Source organism: Bos grunniens, chromosome 24 (assembly GCF_055505025.1).
Source record: "Bos grunniens cultivar Pamir isolate PY7600 chromosome 24, Bosgru_T2T1.0, whole genome shotgun sequence".
Lineage (NCBI taxonomy): Eukaryota > Metazoa > Chordata > Mammalia > Artiodactyla > Bovidae > Bos > Bos grunniens.
The window spans coordinates 32,973,992-32,993,501 of record NC_141188.1 but is presented as its reverse complement, the minus strand read 5'-3'; the positions used below and the strand labels follow the sequence as shown (position 1 = coordinate 32,993,501).

The following is a 19,510-nucleotide window of genomic DNA, read 5'->3' as shown; positions in this document are numbered from 1 at the left end:
TCCACCTTTCCCCCTATACCTTCAAGCAGGGATGAGATAAGATTTATTTGTTCATCTTGGATTGCAGACTAGAGGGCAATTGCCTTGGGAGACAAAAAAGAAGGCCATCCTGTCCCTCATTATCCTACGGGACTGCTCTGCTGCTTCCTGGGCCAGAAGCTTGTCCAGAACAGCACTCACCTTCCAGAATCCCCCTCAGGGATGCACCGCGTGAACTGTGTGTGTGATGCCCGAGATCTCTGCGCCCTTGCTGGTCCACTGTCTGTGAGTTCAGTCCAGGCCACTGGTGCCTACTCACGAACTGACCTGGGGCATAACTGATGCCTGAGCTGACTTTCAAACCTGAGTCTAAAATGGATCATCCTGGTCCATCTTTGACCTTCGTCTCCCAAGGCCAGGTCTAGTCTAGGCTCACTTGGCAAGACTGTACCAGGATTTCAAAACTTTCAGTTTGGAGTGAGTCAGTTTTCACCTTGGCAGGCTCCCCCTTGGGGAGGAGAGTCACCAAAGAACTGATCTCAAGTTACCACAAGCACTGAGTTCAGGATGGGAATCTCATGGCAGGGTTTCTTCCAGTTCAGGGTGAAACTACCCTGACTAACTCCCATAGGTGTCAGACCACAGAATACCTCTGCTTTCTGTTACTGTGCAAATCAGCAGGTTTTAAGACTTTTCTCTCCCAAACTACTCGATAGCTAATTCTCCTATACACTTCCAGTTGTCCTCTCCTTCATACAAACTATTCACCAAAAAATTTTCAGGCTCTGATCTAGATGGATGTGACCACACACGTAAGTAAAGACTTCAAGATTAATAGACGGGAAGCCAAAAGGAGTAAGGAAGAAAGCTGAGAAAACAGCAAGAGACTATAACACAGCCAGAAAGAGAAAAAAGAGGGGATTTTTAAAGACAATAAGGAAATGAAGAGTCTTGAAACAAGGATAAGAAGAAGCAAAGGAAAATGAACAAAGATACAAATGAGACTACATGAAATTAAAAGAAAAAAAAGTGAAAAAGAAAAGAGTAAAATTAAAGGGGAAAAAAACCCCAAATACTAGACTAACATTTTGTCCTCTAGAAAAAAGAAGCACCAAGAGTTAACTCAAGCAGCAGGAAACTAAATTAGGAAGAGTAGGACCTTCTAACTTTAGAGTAAAAGGTTTTAATCAAGGAAGAAGGTAAAAGCACCATATTACTTTTTTAATTAAAATGCTACCAGTGTCTTTAATCTCTTCCAGATTAGACTGAAGGGTGTGTGTGTATGCGTGCTTGCTGATGTCCTTCAGTCGTGTCTGACTCTTGGTGACCCCATGGACTGTAGCCTGCCAGGCTCCTCTGTCCATGGAATTCTCCAGGTGAGAATACTGCAGTAGAGAGCCACGCCCTCCTCCAGGGAGTCTTCCCAACCCAGGGATCAAACCCGCATCTTTTATGTCTCCCGCATTGGCAGGCGGATTCTTTACTGAAGGGTACCCTTAGTCAACTCAACTCAAGCTTGAACTCTAACACTTTCAGTTCAATTCGGTTCAGTTGCTCAGTCGTGTCTAACTCTTTGCGACCCCAACTGAACTGAACTGAAAGTGTTAAGAGTTCAAACTCCAGTTGAGCAGAGACTGAAGGGTACCCTTAGTCAACCCAAGTTTGAACTCTAACACTTTAAACAAATGTAAATCATTCCTAATTTTGTTCCTCACCCTTCTGTTCTCTCCCTGATCTTCCCTTTCTGCTTTTTCCTCATCGGTCTACCACCCTGAACATCATAAACAGGACCAAAGCCCATCAGCTTTACCTCTTCTGAAATATTTCATTAAATCACACATACGCCTCTGTTTTCCTTCCTTTGTTTAAAATGTTGTGGGATAAAATGATGTGAGCATAGACTAGGATTCTAAGATTTTAGAAAGCTTAAGATTAAAACAAACCAAATATTTTATTAGGGTTTGAGGTTTTTGAGGAATAAGAATTTTTAACCCATAGGTATTATCTTCACCATACCATGTGCTGAAAAAAATCAGCATTTTCTGCACTGATATTAAAGTTGTATAATATATAAAGAAATATATTACTGCATACAATATATAAAGTTATTCAGGAATAATTTTTTTTTGCTTCTACTCTATTTCATAGAGCTGGACATAAAGATAATTCCATGGTAGGAACTCAATAAAAGGTAAACACTAAATAGAATTTGCAGGCTTTTCTTTTTTAATATTGAATTTTAAATTTAATCTTTCACACGAGAGAGACACTTTTCTCACCTAAGGTAAGATTTCTTGCTGGCATAGTTTAAATTGGCCATATCAGTTGCATTCCCATGTCTTCACCCTAAAGTTAGCGTTGATTCCACATAAGTAGAGCTTCCCTTTAAAGCTATTCCACTGAAAATAGAATCATATTAACGGTGCACTTAATGGGATTTTCCAAAAATTATGCATTCTGAGGAGAAAATGCACTAAATGAAGTCAATTAAGTGTACATGAGTTAGAAAATGCAAATAAATCCACAAAGAATACCTATACACACCCAATAGAATGCTTAACTTGAAAAGGCAAGCAAAACAAATGTTATCAAGGACGCACAACTTGAACTCTCAGACAATGCCGGTGAAAAGTGGGAAATGGTGCAACCACTTGTGATCGAGATTCAGAGGTTTTCCACAGAGTTAAGTATACCCTACCCTGTGATCCAGCAATTCTACTCCTACTCAACTCAAGGGAACTAAAACATACGTCCACAAAAAAGACCAGTATAGGAAGGTTCACAACAACTTTATTTATGGTAACCAAAAACTAAAATAACCAAAACATCTAGTAATAGGAGGATGGAAAACAAATGGTGATACATTCACAGGCTGGAATACTACACAGCAATAAAAAAGAACCGACTTCTTATACATACAAGAATGAATCTTGCAGATAGTGTGCTGAACAAAAGAAACCAGACACACGATGAGAGTTCACGCTGTGTACGTATTAGAAGTTCTGGAAGAGGCGAAACAAACCTGCAGGTAAAAACTTCAAAGCTAGCTACTTTTGCTGGAGCATTACTGACTGGAAAAGAGTCAAGAGAAGAGAAATTTCTAGGAGATGATCTTAAGAGGGATATGGGTCACATGGGTATATGTATTTTATCAAAACTCATCAAATGGTACCCTGAGGACTTACAAATTTAACTCTATATAAATCATACATTATAAATTATAGCATTAATAATGATAAACAACTATTAAACTCTAGTCAGTTGGTCTGCTTATCCTGATGATATGAGTATGTAATTTTTAAACTACTTACTGTGTGTTCTAGACTCAGCAACTGAGTATATATATTGAAGATAATGGAAGCTAGGTGGCTCACTACTCGAGAAGGCAGTAACAAACACGGGGAGAAAAAAGATTGGGATGTTCGACAAGTGCTAAATTGAAATGATGGGCATCAGTAGAAATATTGGCTCTTGTTAGAGAGAGAAAAATACAAATATGTGTATATATTTGTGTATACATACATTTTATAAGCTATATTATACAGGTATTATACTAAGTGCTAAGTCACTTCAGTCCTGTCTGACTCTTTGCAACCCTATGGACTGTAGCCCACCAGGCTCCTCTTATTCATGGGATTCTCCAAGGAAGAATATTGGAGTGAGTGGTCATGCCTTCCTCCAGGGGATCTTCCCGACCCAGGGATTGAAACCTCATCTCTTGTTGTCTCCTGCTTTGGCAAGCGGGTTCTTTAACATTAGCACCACTTGGGAAGCCCATTACACTAAATACACATATATATTTCCTCATTCTATCTGCTGAGATGGTTTATAACCAATGATGGATCTTTATCAATGAGTACACATAGTGCCCACATCTTGATTTCTAAATACCTTGGTCCTCTTGAAGGAACCAGGGCTCCTTGGACAGAAGATTGATTAGGACCAGAACATGAGGAGCCTGGAGCATCTGTTTGAAGGAGAAACTGAATCTATCCTCAAATAGACAGAGACATATTAAGCTGACATAGGATCCAGTTTGAAGGGACTACTACTGACCAAATTTCAGTGAATTTGAGCAAGCAATGATAGTAATGAATTATGACCCATGAAAGAAAATAAAAATCCAAATGCCCACAGTGATATGAACACAAAAATCAATGAATGAATAAGAAATTGTAGTCTAAGGCCAACTAATAAATATAAAAATTATAAAGCTAAAGTGGGTATTTCATGAGAATGAAAATATTTACATGGTGTCAAAGTGAAAGTTGCTCAGTCATGTCTGACTCTTTGCAACCCCATGGACTGTAGCCTGCCAGGCTCCTCTGTCCATGGAATTCTCCAGGCCAGAGTACTGGAGTGGGTAGCCATCTCTTCTGCAGGAGGTCTTCCTGACCCAGGAATTGAACCAGGGTCTCCTGCATTGCAGGTTAATTCTTTACCAACTTAGCTACCAGGGAAGCCCCAAAATATCTTCCCACAAATTACTTATTGTATTTACCAAGGGAAAACAACTTTTGAACACTGGAGAAAGTTGGCAGATCAGATCAGATCAGTTGCTCAGTCATGTCCGACTCTTTGCGACCCCATGAATAGCAGCACGCCAGGCCTCCCTGTCCATAACCAACTCCCGGAGTTCACTGACCCGCCACTTAAAACAAGTATTCAGTGTTAACCCCATCAACACTGGTAAAAATCAACATCAGATACTTCCTGACCTGATAAACTGAGAAGGGCCCAACATCACTTTGGTGGTATTCCTGCCATGGAAGTATGTCCAACTCTTAGTTGCTCACTCCTGTCTGATTCTGCAACCCAATGGACTTTATTTCACCAGGCTCCTCTGTCCAGGAATTTTCCAAGCAAGAATATTGGAATGAATAGTCATTCCCTTCTCCAGGGATCGAACCTGGGTCTCCTGCACTGCAGGCAGATTCTTTACTGTGTGAGCAACCAGGGAAGCCCCATGGAAGAATAGAAGCTGAATATAACCATAAGGAAACATCAAACAAACCCAATTATAAATAGGCATTTTATAAAATGCTGAGAGTTACTCTCAAAAAATGAGATCATTTCAGGTGAAAGGAGAAAAGAGAGACATGACAATTAGAAGTTATGCATGATCCTGAATCCCAGAGGAGAAAAAGCAAAACAACAAACAAAAACCTTGAAATGACATTGTTGGGACAACTGTTGAAATTTAAATATTGGTTGTGGATTAGATAACAGTATTCTGTGTTAAATGTGAACTTCCCTCATTTTGATTAAGTGTGCTGTAGTCATGTAAGAGAATGTATTTATTCTTAGGAAGTACACAGGATATATTTAGAAGGGTGTGAAGTCTCCAACCTTCTCTCAAATGACTAAGAAAAAAAAATTAATGAGACAATGACAGAGCAAAGAGGCTAAAATACAAACAATGTGTGAATCAGATAAGTGGTAAACGAGAGTCACATATAATATCTTTGCAATTTTTCTATAAGTTTGGAATTATATCAAAAGAAAAGTTATCAAAACCCTAAAAAATATGTACACAGCCAATGTTTCTATAAGCTTCATAGATTCTCAAACTTACATTCCAAAAAAGATGATAATAGGTTTTCTAAAAGAAAGAAGAGTCTAATAAACATGCTCACTGCCATCCCTTTTTGAAAAGCAACAGTGCACTTCAATAAAGAAGGCTATTTAATTGGATTTAATCCAATATTTCCATAATAATCTGCTCAGGAAACCTAGTTTAAATGGAACACCTATTAAAATCTTGCAAAATTATCAACATTCTGTGGAAAACAGTTGCAGAACCACTTGTCTAATAAATACATTTCCTACACATGGTTAGTTGAAGAAAGATTTGTGCTAGGAAAATAAGAGAAAGAGATCTACAAATACACACACACCGGGGCAATGTCAGTTCCAAATAATAAGAGAAAAATGACATGATTATAAAAAGGGATGTATATATAAAATGTCCCTCCAACTTTGTATAGTATGTTCCTGCAGGATATATTTTTAGAGAGTATAACTTTGGTAACCGAGTTTTACTTTTATCCAACCATTAACTTGAACACGTCCTGTTTCCTGTCATTTTAAATCTGATTTTTACCATGAAACATAGAGGAGAATAGTTGCCATGACTTAAGTGAGCGCCTTCTGTGGGCCAGGCACTGTGCAAGGCTTAGAGAATACAGTGATGAGCAAGACAGCGTTCCTGCCACCCGTGAGCTTCCAGTCTAATGAGGGCGATGGAAAAGTTAACACATGCATTGAACACTGTGATATTCATGACTAAGCATAAGGCTTTACAGGGCAAAAAAGGCACTAAACTCAGCAAAGAGTGACCGATGAGGAAAAGTTTTCTTAAGGAGACGTTTAAACTAAATGAAATTCATGCATGCTAAACTTCTGGGAAAACATATTCAGAAGGTATTTTTAAACTTTATCTTAGCCACCCCATGTTAGGTTCTCCATCTACATAGTTTAAAAGACTACATCACTGTTGCTTCTTAAAAAGGAAACAAAAACATATCCCTTAGCTATCAATATCTAGGTACACTTCAATATCTAAGGATGATTGTGACACTGAACTTGCCATAAACCATTATCTTAGAAGACTTTCTAAAGCACTTCCAGACTTACCTAGGTACTCAAGTGAAAGAATAAAACAGCTGGAAGACAACAGAAGAGAAAGGAACAAACGGAAAAAAAAAAAATCAGAAATAGAACAGGGTGAGGAGACAAGAAGTGATAAGTACTGTTTACCTGTCAGCTGACATTGATTGATCTTGTGTTCTGTGATATCGCTCAGTGACTCGAACACCTGGAGGCAGCTGTCACAGCTGTGCACAGCTTCGTCCTCTAGCTCCTCCCCGTCTTCCGGCCTCTTCTTACAGTCTATTGCTTCTCCATCTTCAGTCTTGTCTTCAAGTTTACAGTTGGGGTCTGAAAAAAGAAATCAAGACTGTAAGTATGGGGTTGAAAGATAGGTTCTTTTCAAGTCACTTTTAATCTTGCTACCAAAAACAGAAACACCTTCTCCCTGGAAGCTGCAAAAGGAGGGCTTTATTGCAGATTTTATTTCAGAAGCATCGAAAAATGAGTCCTCCCTAAAATCTGTCAGTTCCTGATGACTAGAGCATCTCTCCTCCAATACATAGCCCTTTTCCCAACCCCTTTCAAATAATTTGCCACCCTTAAAGTTAACTTTGACATTTTTTTCACAGCCTTCTTTTTTTTTTTTTTTTGCTTACAAGAGAGAGATAAATCACTTTTGAAATTAAACAGTCTCCAATGCAGAGGGGAAAAACCACCGTGCTTGAGAATGAATTCCTTTTCTGCTAAATATACTCTTTCACAGGAAATTACCAGAATTAGCCAAAAGTCTAGAATAAGCTAAGCTAATTACCATAGGCACGAAATTGACCTTTACTTATAAACTGGTCAAAACACACAGTTACCCCATTATTTGTTAGACGGCAATAGCAAAATAAGCTCCGCCACACAGCCAAACATTCTTGCAAGCACAAATTCAAGTGTAAATGCATTGGTATGTCTCTTGGTTTCAAAATCATCAAAAAACAAAACCAAATATACAAAGAGCAATTACAGATTATAATTGAGTCAACAACTTCAACTGACATTACTAGCCTCAAAGAGCTAAATAGTGGGAAAACTAAAAATGCTGCTGCTAAGTCGATTCAGTCGTGTCCGACTCTGTGCGACCCCATAGACGGCAGCCCACCAGGCTCCCCCATCCCTAGGATTCTTCAGGCAAGAATACTGGAGTGGGTTGCCATTTCCTTCTCCAAAGAGCTAAATAGTGGGAAAACTAAAAATAGTTCCATTCTAACCCTAAGAATGATACACAAATAGCAAGAGGGACTAAGACAAGCAAAAACCCACATGATGTTTTCCCTTGGAGCTCAATAAATACTTCGTGATTTCTTATGCTGTCTTTTGCCTCATTTTAAAGAAGTACCCCCAAATATTTTAGTGCCGCTGCTCCTCTTTGCAGGAAAGCAGAGGAAGAGAGAGAATGCCTCTTTAGGGAAAATTGGGATAATAAAATCTGTGACTTCATTTACAGAACATTCATTTCGAATAGCAAAAAGTCCTCCAAAGTCAGAAGTAAATTATGTCTCAAAACAGAGTTTTCAGTGAAATAGTTACAAAAGAATTGTATCAAGGTACCTAAGAAATATGTAATATGTTTTCTGTAGTCATTTTTTTTTAATATGGAGGATAAATATTTGAAATATTGCAATCCAGAATTCACAGAATCAAATGAGCCCAGACTTCACTGGAAAGTCAATGAATGCCATCAGCCTCCCATCCGGCTATCGAAATTTCTGCCACTCTGCATGCCAGTTGCTTCTGCAAACCTGCTTCTACAACTCACAGTGCTGCCCTTTGGCTGGCAGTTGCTCCAAAGCCTTTCTTCACATCTGTAATAAACTTAACTATATCATCACCCTTCAAACGATTCCCAAATGCCCAAATCAACTTACATTTCAACATGGAGAATGATCTCTTGGGTTCATGAGGCAAAAGCAGAATCCCCAATTCAAAGAGCAAGTAGTTTTTGTTTATTTGTTTTCAAACAAGAACGTCGGGTTAAAGTAAATTGATAATTCGGGTTGATTTGTCATCTGGAAAATTATTATCTCCATACTCTATGCAGTGTCCGTTTCAATATACTGAGTTATAGACTGCTCATCCCTGGGGGAGTAATCACAGGACCTTTTTCATTTGCCCTGTTCTTTGCCCAGCACAGCACTATGTCCGGGTAAGTGCTTAGTAAATAGTATTTAGTGATGACGAGAAGGGAGAGGAGACAGGAAAAAAGGAGTACATTAAAAAGTCCTTTCCTAGTATTTTTCCTGTGAATGGGAACAGACCAGTTACCTCCAAATTCAAAAGTATCTACATGCCTACATCTTCGAAAGCTGATGCAATGTCAAAGCACCACATTTGCCTTTGCTGGTTTCAAATGTTTCATCTAGCGCTACAGACGCAACAAATAGGTAATGGTTCAAAAAGCTCCAACAAGCTAAAACCGAGTGGTAAAATACTGCCAAATTAGAGCCACTCAGGAAAATAAGTAAGTGTCCCCACTACGGCGAACTGGCCCCCACACCCATTCAACCCTTGGTGGAACGCAGCAGACGCCTACTGAACACTCCTGGTTGTTTAGCATGAGTTTCCAGTTTCTCATAAAACTGACAGCACTCAGGGAAATGTGGGGGCTGGGTCTGAATTTTAATATGATTATTTAAATGCTACGCATCAAGTCTGCAGGCCTGTTTGTTTTTAAATAAGGAGACACTCTGAATACTTTAAGTAGTATGCAGAGAAAATGATAAGAACTTGCCTTCCTTATTATTCAAGAATATGGGCACTTTACACGAATCCAAATCAAAAATATCAAACAAATAGGAAAGCCTGCATGATGCTTTAGGTCTTAACAGCTAAGGAATGACCCCGGTCCATGCTTCTGACACTGTGGCTAGTTATTAAAATGAGGGTCATTTTAAGACTAATAAAAAATGGTTTTGCTTCCACTTCTGCATTTACAGATAGAATCCTTCAGGGACTGAAGTCAGTCAAGCTTATTCACTTCTGCTGCAACTTCAGGATGCAAGCTCCAGCCAACTGGCGAATTTGTTTTTAGGTCACCACTTAAGAGGGACCCTCTGGGGGGTGGGTGCGATTACAGCCTCTGATGCCTTAGTGTAGTATAATGAGCTCCAGAATCTTAGGCTCTCTCCTAACGAGTAGATTGTTGTTGTTGTTGTTGTTTTGCCAACCTCCATGTCCATAAAGAATTCGCTCTTGCCCATTCAAAAGATGCGTTTATTTGTGTTACGAGTTTCCATTCGTAGTGGCGCCGGAAGATTCCAGAAAGCTTACATTGTCAACCATTTCTTCCCACAGGTGGCTACACTTCAATAATTGCACATGGCCTTAGTTAGGTAGTTTTTATAAAGTCCTTTGAGAGTCAATCATAAAAAATAATTGTATTACTCTGCTAGCCATTCAAACCTCTGACTTCAACCTAAGGGGTTATAAATACAGGGTCTGTGCCTGTGAACACTGCCCCACCCCCAACACCACTGCAGGATGGACAGCTGTTATTCCAACTCTCTTGTACTACAAACCCTCCCAAAGGGCAGTATTTTAAAGTACCTGCACATCTCCCCTCCCTGCACTGCGACTACCAACTCCATCACAGCCGCAGGCACCGTTCTGTCCGCTGCCCTGAAGGAGGCCACCCAAACGTGTTTCATCCATCACACACAACCTCACATGCCCAGCCAACTTTCTGGCTCATCCCTTCTGAAAGGGCCCTAGGAGGCACTAGACTTAACAATGTTTGAACTTGGATAAAGGCTTAATTTTGGAACAAAGACACGATTATTATTATAAAAATAAATGGCGGCTCTCTGTTTTCAATTGTGTTAACATTACTTATAAATGGAAATTTAAAAGAAAGTGTGATTTTTTTCCCCTTATTATGTTCCCTGGTAGGTGGTTTCTTCCTTCTTCTCATCCTCCTCTTCATAAAGGTTGTTATTGCTACAACTTGGTTTAATAAAATTACAACTTTGGGGAAAATGAAAAATTGCGCTGGCTTAAAAGTGTTGGAGGCAATAAACCCATGGACTTCAATTAATTTCAAGTATGGGATCAGTTTAAGGCCAACCAGCAGAAATTCTATTCTGTCCATGTAAAAATGAGGTTTCACCACATTTACTTTTTATAACCTATATAAAAGTCAAGTAAAAGTAATGAATATCTAAAAGCCATCTCAGTGGACTGGCAAAGACTATCTGTATTCTTGAAACTCATCCTACATATTTCTCTCTGTGCAACAAGGATCCCAGGCCTGATCAAAGTTAAAAAATGTCAAACCACTGAGAACACAGCCCAATTTCCAATCCATCTCACTGCCTAGAAATGGACCTCCTTCCAAGCCACTTTTGCATGGAAAAGCACTGGCAAAAGTAAGAAAAACTAAGAGATCATGTGGTTATAATTATTACCAGGCAAGGAATATTTCTGCAGCTCAGTGGTAAAGTAAAACTCTGTCGCTTTCTGCTCCCAATAGTGTCCATCGCAAAACAACTGCCTCATTAAATCTCTGCAGTAAGATTAATATGCCGTAGCCACACTACATTTATAACTTGGTACTCTATAAAAAGCACATTTAATGGTAAGAGCCAGAGCCTAGATACAAAGTATTACTATAAAAACTTCTGGCAGCGAATACACAGTGCAGGCCCTCTGTCCTTCTTGCCGGAGATATAAATGAGGCTTTTTCCTGGTGGATTCTAAGCATGAGGCTCTACCTTACAAACCAGTCTGTTTTTACGAGAGTGGCAGAAACACAGGATTCAGAGGATGATGTAAATATGAATGCAAGAAGACTACTTAACAACTAAGATTGGCAAGAGATGAATGAACCCAAAATACTCCACTTACACACACGCAAACTTAAAAACTGGACCATTTCCTAACAGTTTGTTCTCTGGTCATAGCCAGCTTTTCACCAGATTAAACAACCATGGCATGAATTACTCAATCTTAAAGCAACCCACACAGTGCCAGTAAGTTCAAGAAAATACCAGCTAAAATATGCACACTGCCTTAAAAAAAGAACAAGTCTTGGCTTCATGTGAATACCATGACCTCTTGGATCTGAATCACCTAAAACTACAAAACGCTAGATGGTCAATAAAAAGTGAGTTCAACACGACATTATTAGTAGACTAGTAAAAGTATGTTTTTGTTATTTTGGAAAGCGGCCTAAGTTCTTTCTTCCAAGGATATCTTCTGAAAATAAAAAAAAAGCATTATAACCCTAGTGTCTTATTTTCAGGAACTCGATGATGAATAAGTCAACAGATAATTTAAACACATGCATTCCACACTCATATGTCCCCAGGTTGCTACGAATGATGCACCTCAAGTGAACAATAAGCTTGTGCCCCAAATTGTCTGATGTTGTTTTTCAAGTTCACATATAGTCACAGTGACTGGTCTTCTAAGGTTTACTGAAGTTCCACACCTAAAAAGTACACCAGAGACTGCTCTTATTTAGAGCAAACCATGTCTGAAAGCACTCCTACCCTAGCACGCCTGTGTACTCAGTTGCTTCAGTCGTGTCCGACTCTTTGCGACCCCATGGACTGTAGCTCACCAGGCTCCTTTGTCCATGGGATTCTCCAGGCAAGAATACTGGAGTGGGTTGCCATTTCTTTCTCCAGGGGATCTTCCCCACCCAGGGATCGAACACACGTCTCATGCATCCCACGCACTGCCAAGCAGATTCTTTACCACTGTGCCACCTGGGAAGCCTCTAGAAATGTGCTCAAATTCCATCAACTGGTGTATCCTGATGCTAAGAAGAGAGGAAAAGTTACCTTTGGGCTACAAAGAGTTAAAGAGGAGCCTTCCTCCTTTACCAAAGGGTAAAAAAAACCAAAGGGTGGGATCATTATTTTGTGCTTTCTGGGCTCTACATATGCATTCTAACTGGAAATCCCATAAGATGAGAACAGACTTGGGGAAAATAAATCATCCATTGTTATAAAATCACAAGCAGGCTCTGATGAAGGAACAGGGCTGTCTGGACCCCACCTGCCTGCTACTCTGCTGCCTCCCCTTTTTCTACTGTCAAGAAAAAGTAAACAAACAAAACAAAAGCAAAAGCACTCTGAGGTGGTCAAGGATGCACATGCCCAAACTCTGGCCTCAACTGGCAGAACAGGGACAGCCATCGAGGTTGAGACCTGGTGATGACAACAGGTCCAGGGAGCTCAAGGAATCGTGGATACAAACGTGCTCTTTTTACTTTTCCTACAATGTTCATGTTCTAACCACTCTATTCTCTGAAAGTTGTTAAACTGTTTTAAAGAAAAAAGGGGGGAAAAAGAGAGAGAGAGGAAAAAAAACCAAAAAACCTTTTCATGTACTTTTCTTTCCTGCCTCTAAAATCTCATATAGAAAGAATTATCTCTATGTTAAACAAAATCACACAGTTGGAGTCTAGAATTTCGGTGGTTTTGCTTGATTGTTCTACAGGTCTATCACGGTCCTTGAGGACCAAAGAGAAATGTATCAGATGCTCTATTAGGAAGGGGCACATGCCAAATATGAACGTACGGCCACTCTTCTTTATACAATGAAATTCCTCATAGGAGGATGCTGAGTGGGAGGAAATTAGCCTTGAGAGAGGTTAAAACACACACACAGACACAGACACTCTGAAAACTACACACTCAAACTTTGGAACCAAATAAAGTTTCTCTTCTTCCAATCAGAATCCTATTCAAATTTCCTTCCTCAACTTCATCCTTATGTATCTTTAACATGAAATTTAGAAGAAAGCAATCCTAGCACTCTAACTTTCATAAAGAGGATTTATAAAGAGATTCCCACCTTAATCATTTAACCTTCAATCTGGGGGACTGTGGTTGTCTTGTTGCACCTTCAGCAAACAAACATTTACTGAGCATCCACATAGTAAGAGGCATTTGGCTAAGGCCCTGGGCTTCCCAGGTGGCGCTAGTGGTAAAGAACCTGCCTGCCAATGCAGGAGACATAAGAGACGGGGGTTCGATTCCTGGATGGGGAAGTTCCCCTGGAGGATGGCACAGAAACCCACTCCAGTGTTCTTGACGGAGAATCGATGGAAAGAGGAGTAGTCCATAGAGCGGCAAAGAGTCAGACACAACTGGAGCAACTCAGCTCGAGCACACACACACACCAGAGATGCAAAGTCTAACACCTGGTCCTTGTCCTAAGGAACTTAAAATCTTCTGCACAGCTTCCCAACCAGTGGGTCAAAAGGGGGTTCAGGTGTTCAAGGATACCAACTCCACCCTCCAAGTGGCCACGTTACAGCTAGAGATAATTGGACACTGGCAGGCCAATTGCTTCTCCATTTATCCAAGTGTTTCCTTCAAAATGTTTCATTTTTCTGCGTGTGCCATGACATGAGAAGGGCTGGGAAGCACTGGGGCAGAGAAAAGGAGAGATGAATAAACCGATAACTGCGGAAGGTAGTGCTCAGCTGGAGGGGCTTTTCAGTTAGATGGTGCAGCACAGAAAAATGTTAGCTAAAGAGGAGCAGCACTGGGCTGTTATAAAAGATGAGTAGCCCTGAGGACAGGCTTCCCTGGTGGCTCAGCTGGTAACGAATCCACCTGCAATGCGGGAGATCTGGATTTGATAGAGGAGGGCATGGCAACCCACTCCAGTATTCTTGCCTAGAGAATCCCCATGGACAGAGGAGCCTGGTGGGCTACAGTCCATGGGGTCGCAAAGAGTCAGACAGGACTGAGTGACTAAGCACAGCACAGCACTGAGGACAAGTGATAGATGGCACTCCAAAAAGAGGAAACAGGGCACTCCCAAGGTGGGCCAGTGGTTAAGAATCCGCCTTGCAATGTAGGAGACGTGGGTTCAGTCCTGGTGGGGGAAGCAAGACCCCACATGGCTTGGTGCAATTGAGCCCAGGCCTTAATTAGTGAGTCCATGCAATGCAGTGGAATATCCCACATGACACAACTCAGATCTGATGCAGCCAAATAAATACATACACTTCCTTTTTTTTTTTAAAGAGGAAACATATGTAAAGGCAGAGATGCAAAACATGATGCTTTCCAAGAAGCGAAAGCTCTTCTATGCTACTCAAATGAGGGGCTCTGGATAGAATGAAAGGAAATGGGAGCAGTGGCAGAGACGAGGCTGGAAAAGTGAGCAGCTCATGAGGGAACTGCTGCTGCTGCTACTGCTGCTAAGTCACTTCAGTCGTGTCCGACTCTGCGCGACCCCATAGACGGCAGCCCACCAGGCTCCCCCGTCCCTGGGATTCTCCAGGCAAGAACACTGGAGTGGGTTGCCATTTCCTTCTCCAATGCATGCAAGTGAAAAGTGAAAGTGAAGTCACTCAGTCGTGTCCGACTCTTCGAGACCCCATGGACTGCAGCCCACCAGGCTCCTCCGTCCATGGGATTTTCCAGGCAAGAGTACTGGAGTGGGGTGCCATTGCCTTCTCCGCACGAGGGAACTACTGTGGGGTAAATAGTCAGATGTTAACCTGGTGCTATGAGAAATCACTGGAGGACTTTAAGGAAAGTGACTGGTTTCATGTACATTTTAGAGAGATGCCCCACTGATGATTAAGAAGAAGGTTTGGAAAGAGACCAGAACTGGAAGCAAAGAGACCAGTATGGTGACTCTGACACAATGCAGGGAAGAAGTGCAGAGAGGGCAAGCTAAATCAGTAGCAGAAAGGGTTAACGGGAGGCACCCCAGAAACAGGATCTGGAGGACTTCAGATGGACTGTGGGCCTAAGAAAAGGGGGAGCCGGCTCAGTGACAGCCAGGCATCAGGCATGGTGGAGCGGGTCCTAGAGATGAACTTGCTGTCTTGGCTTTAAGACAAGTGTATTAACCAAGGCTAATTAAACAGGTGTATGAACCACGGCTTTTTTCACTCTCTTCATACCCAGATTTCACCTTTTATCTGTAATCCCAATAAAGCCAAAGCTGGAGAGAGATTGGACAGAAATACCACAATCACACCAGCTAACTTTTTAATCTAACGGGAGAGATTTGCAAAGGCCCGCTGACACTTCCTGGGACTTAAAAGGTCTTTGGTGAGATTCCTTTTACTTTGGTCTTGTTTCAAACACACTAAAGCCAAGGGAAAATAAATCCAAAACTTTTTGACTAAAAACAAAAACAGATATTGATTCTAATAGCGCTCTTTTATTCTCTTTTAGGGGGAGAAAAAAACATTAACTCTTAGTTTAAGTTACTATGATTCCGCATGTAGTTCATGATCCTTTCTCAAAGACAACGTGATACACTAGGCCACTACTGTCAGCAATATAAACCCAAGTGAATACATTAAAACATTCACATCAAAAGGCTCGGCCTTGGGACTCTCCCTGATGGTCCGCCGCTTAAGAATCCACCCCGCAAAGCAGGGGACATGGATTCGATTCCTGGCCAGGGGACTAGGATCCCACATACTGAGGAAAAGAGCAACTAAGCCCACATGCCCCAGCTGCTGAGTCTGCGCCCGGAAAGGAACCACCCCGCCTGGCGCAACGAAAACCTAGGGTGTCACAACCAAGACCCGAAACAGACGAATAAATAATAAAATAAATAAATAAATATTTTTTAAAAAAGAAACAAAAGGCTTAGGCTTCATGTGGAAGAAAATAGAGCAAGAAACCACAAGAATGATAAGTCAACCTAACAAACACGAGATGGAAACACTTAAAACGGGTACACAAAATCAAAACCATCTAACCTAATAGAGGAAAAGATTATCCCAGAAAGGTTTTGTTCTGTTTTTCCCCTACATGAAGGGTTTTCGGTGCTCTCTCCCATGTCTTTTTATTGTTGTTGCTGTTTTGTTTTGTGGGTCTTCTTGGCAAACGCCTTTCTTCTCACCTGATTTGAGTCCCTTCATTCTTCCACTTGGCCTGGTGCCTTCAGGTGTCAACATCACGGGCTCACTGGGAAGGGGCTGGTAATACATCTGAGTATAGTCCCTAACTCCCTACAAAAACCGACAAAGAAAACCAACTTCTACATCCCTCAGCTCAATCTTCAACCAAGTCCATGGACACTTTGTTCCATTTTATATTAGAAAAATATTACATAAAGTTATTGTTAACATCCAGATACCCTGGTCTAATTTTCTACAGCCAAGTGATTTTAAAACTGCTAAAAATCTACTCTGGAGGAAAACAAATTGTTTAAAAACACTTAAGTGTAGTTTTTAGCACATAATGACCAGGTACCCTGAAAAATGCTTCTTAGGGCAACTATAAATGAAACATGTTTCTGAACCTAGGATTCAGACATCTGGATATTTGGGGAAGAGTCTACTTATTTTTTCTTTAAATGTCGTTAGTAAGCCTCAGGTATAGGATTAATAGCATAGTGAGGAAGTATTACTCCACCCAGGCAAAGAAAACCTGGAAAGAAAACCTTTATATTCCAGACATCATACTTTCTGATATTTCTCCCAACTGTTCTTATGACTTCAGCTATTTTCTATAATGCCAATCCAATTGTAACAATATTTCTTAACTGGACACTTAAAGTTAACTATCTCAACAATTACTGAAGCACACTAGCTTAGGGAGAAAGTTTTGTTTTGAACAAGAACCATTAGCTTGCTGCAATGTAACAAGACTCATCTCTAAATTTTGAGATGATAAACTCAATCTCATTCACAAAAATCAATTCAATATTACCACTCCTTTCTCTTTATTAGTGACTTTGCTTTCACTTTTGTTTTAATTGAGGAAGTTCCTCTTCTTAATTGCAATGATATATTTGAAAGACAGGCAAAATAGGTTTTGTCTAAAGGTTGTAAGTTAAACACAACATTTGGGGCATTATTATCCCACTAAATGGAATCTTATCACCCAGGAACATGAAACATCTTGCCTTTTTTTTTTTTTTTTTCCTTTTCTCCTTCCAAAGGGCCAACTGGTTCTCAAACAAACTGGGGATCAAACTGCCATTAAAATATAGAGTGGAAAATGATTTTAAAAAAACATTTTAAAAGATTTTTTCTTTCCTTTCAAGCTGGCACACAAGTAAGTGGACAGCCCACATTTCTAAGAAATGATCCCATTCAGGAAGATAAGAAAGCAGTTTCTAAATAACTTCTTTGGTAACTTAATGGCTCAGCAACAAAGAAAGAAGGAAAGAGAAAGACCCTGTAAAATAAGGTACATGTTTGTACAATGAAAGATTAGAGCAAAAAGTGAGGCTGTGATTTATGGCTTATGAGCTATTACAAAATACAAGAAAATTTATATGCAATGGGAAAAAAAGAAATTCATTTTGTTCCCCTCTAGTTGGGCTAATAAATTTAAAAATATAGGCAAACCTAAATGTCTAAATTTCCTTCAGCCTGATAAACAAAACAAATAAAGCCACATAACCAAAATAAACTATAAAAATAGATCATTATTGATTAAGTACCATTTCTGAAACACTTTCCTTAAGGAATTTGAAACAAAGGAAACAAATGAGCATCCTTTAAAAAAACTTTTTAACTGCACTTTTTATTTCCTAGAACACAACTACTTACATTTCCCTATGAGTTTAATCAATGTTTTTTTTTAATTCTAATGCAATCTCTCCAAAAAGCAGATTTTAATAATGTACCTTTTCTTACAGAATGACAACCTTGCCAAATGTGCATTCCATCTGCATGGATCTGCAGACAAGTAATAAAGACACCAGTGTCATTAACATAATCAATACACAATTTACAGAGCTACCCAGATAGAACTGAAAGTGAACGTGTATGCTATTATCTTAGTAACTATAAATTAATAGTCACTTGTGGAAATACATTCCCACTTACATTGTTTCAATCCTGATTTGTCAAGAAATAAATATATATACATATACAGAGACATATTTCAAACGATTTATCATCAGACAATCCCCAAATATGCATAAAGTAAAATCAACTAAATCAATCAAACATAGGGTAGAATGGCTGATAAATACCCATAGTTAATCATTTTTTTTACCATATGCTTTAATAAGCAGAATATACACACACACACATATATGTAATATATTAATAAATAGATTTCACTGGAAAAGGAACATGCTCTCAGATGGTGAGCCAGATCACACCCTATTTTCTTAAAAGAATAATAAGAACACTAATCATTAATCTTGTCAATTCTACTACTTGCTGCTTGCAATTTTGAAAGTTTATATTTAACCAACATTTTTTTAAAATACGTGCCATCTCTAAAACATCATCTCTAAGACATCAGAACTGGCATCATTTCTTCAGGGATGGTGATGGGTCATGCCCAGTTCCCTCCACAGATGGCATCAATGTCCCACCAGCTCCCAGCACAGTGCATCCCCAACACGTGTGTCCATCTTGTCACAAAAACAAAGAAAATTTGCAGGGAAAAGTGGCATATTTCAAATGGGAGAACACAGACACTGCTTCAGGATGGTAACCTGCCAGTGGGAAATATGAATTTCTTTTTCCCCTAGCTTCTCCGCACACTGGATTGAAAACAGCTAATATGACACTTGGGCTTCCCTGGTGGCTCAGTGGTAAAGAATCCGCCTGCCAACGCAGGAGACAAGAGTTCCATCCCTGGGTCGGGAAGATCCCCTGGAGGAAGAAATGGCAACCCACTCCAGTATTCTTGCCTGGAGAATTCCATGGACAGAGGAGCCTGGCAGGTTACAGTCCAGGGGGTCGCAAAGAGTCAGACACAATGTAGCAACTAAATAACAACATCCAGTATGACATTACAGGAAGCTGTTTAGCCCAAAGTCAGATGCACTGCTCTAACTGTGCAGGCACTGCCATCACTCATTTCCTCCCGTCACTCAGACTGGGGGAGGGCTCCATCTTCACCTTTGAGGGAGAGCATCCAGAATAATGCCTTTGAAAGGCCACTGAACCTCTGCAAGGGGGTATTTCTGCTGAGATCTCACCAGCAATGGGAAA

General features: G+C 40.2%; 1 protein-coding gene across 7 annotated transcripts in view; it reads right to left on the bottom strand.

Annotated features, from left to right (window-relative positions):
* The window catches only part of ZNF521 (zinc finger protein 521), a 311,483-nt gene that overhangs the window by 272,946 nt on the left and 19,027 nt on the right, over positions 1-19,510 (bottom strand). For 6 of the 7 annotated variants that reach the window (XM_086372915.1, XM_086372918.1, XM_086372921.1 and 3 more), the window contains one exon: positions 6,739-6,918. In XM_086372915.1, the coding sequence (XP_086229041.1) occupies positions 6,739-6,918 (180 nt within the window). Of the gene's footprint in view, positions 1-6,738; positions 6,919-18,183; positions 18,308-19,510 lie in introns of those variants that run through there. The other variant, XM_086372917.1, reaches the window with a different exon arrangement.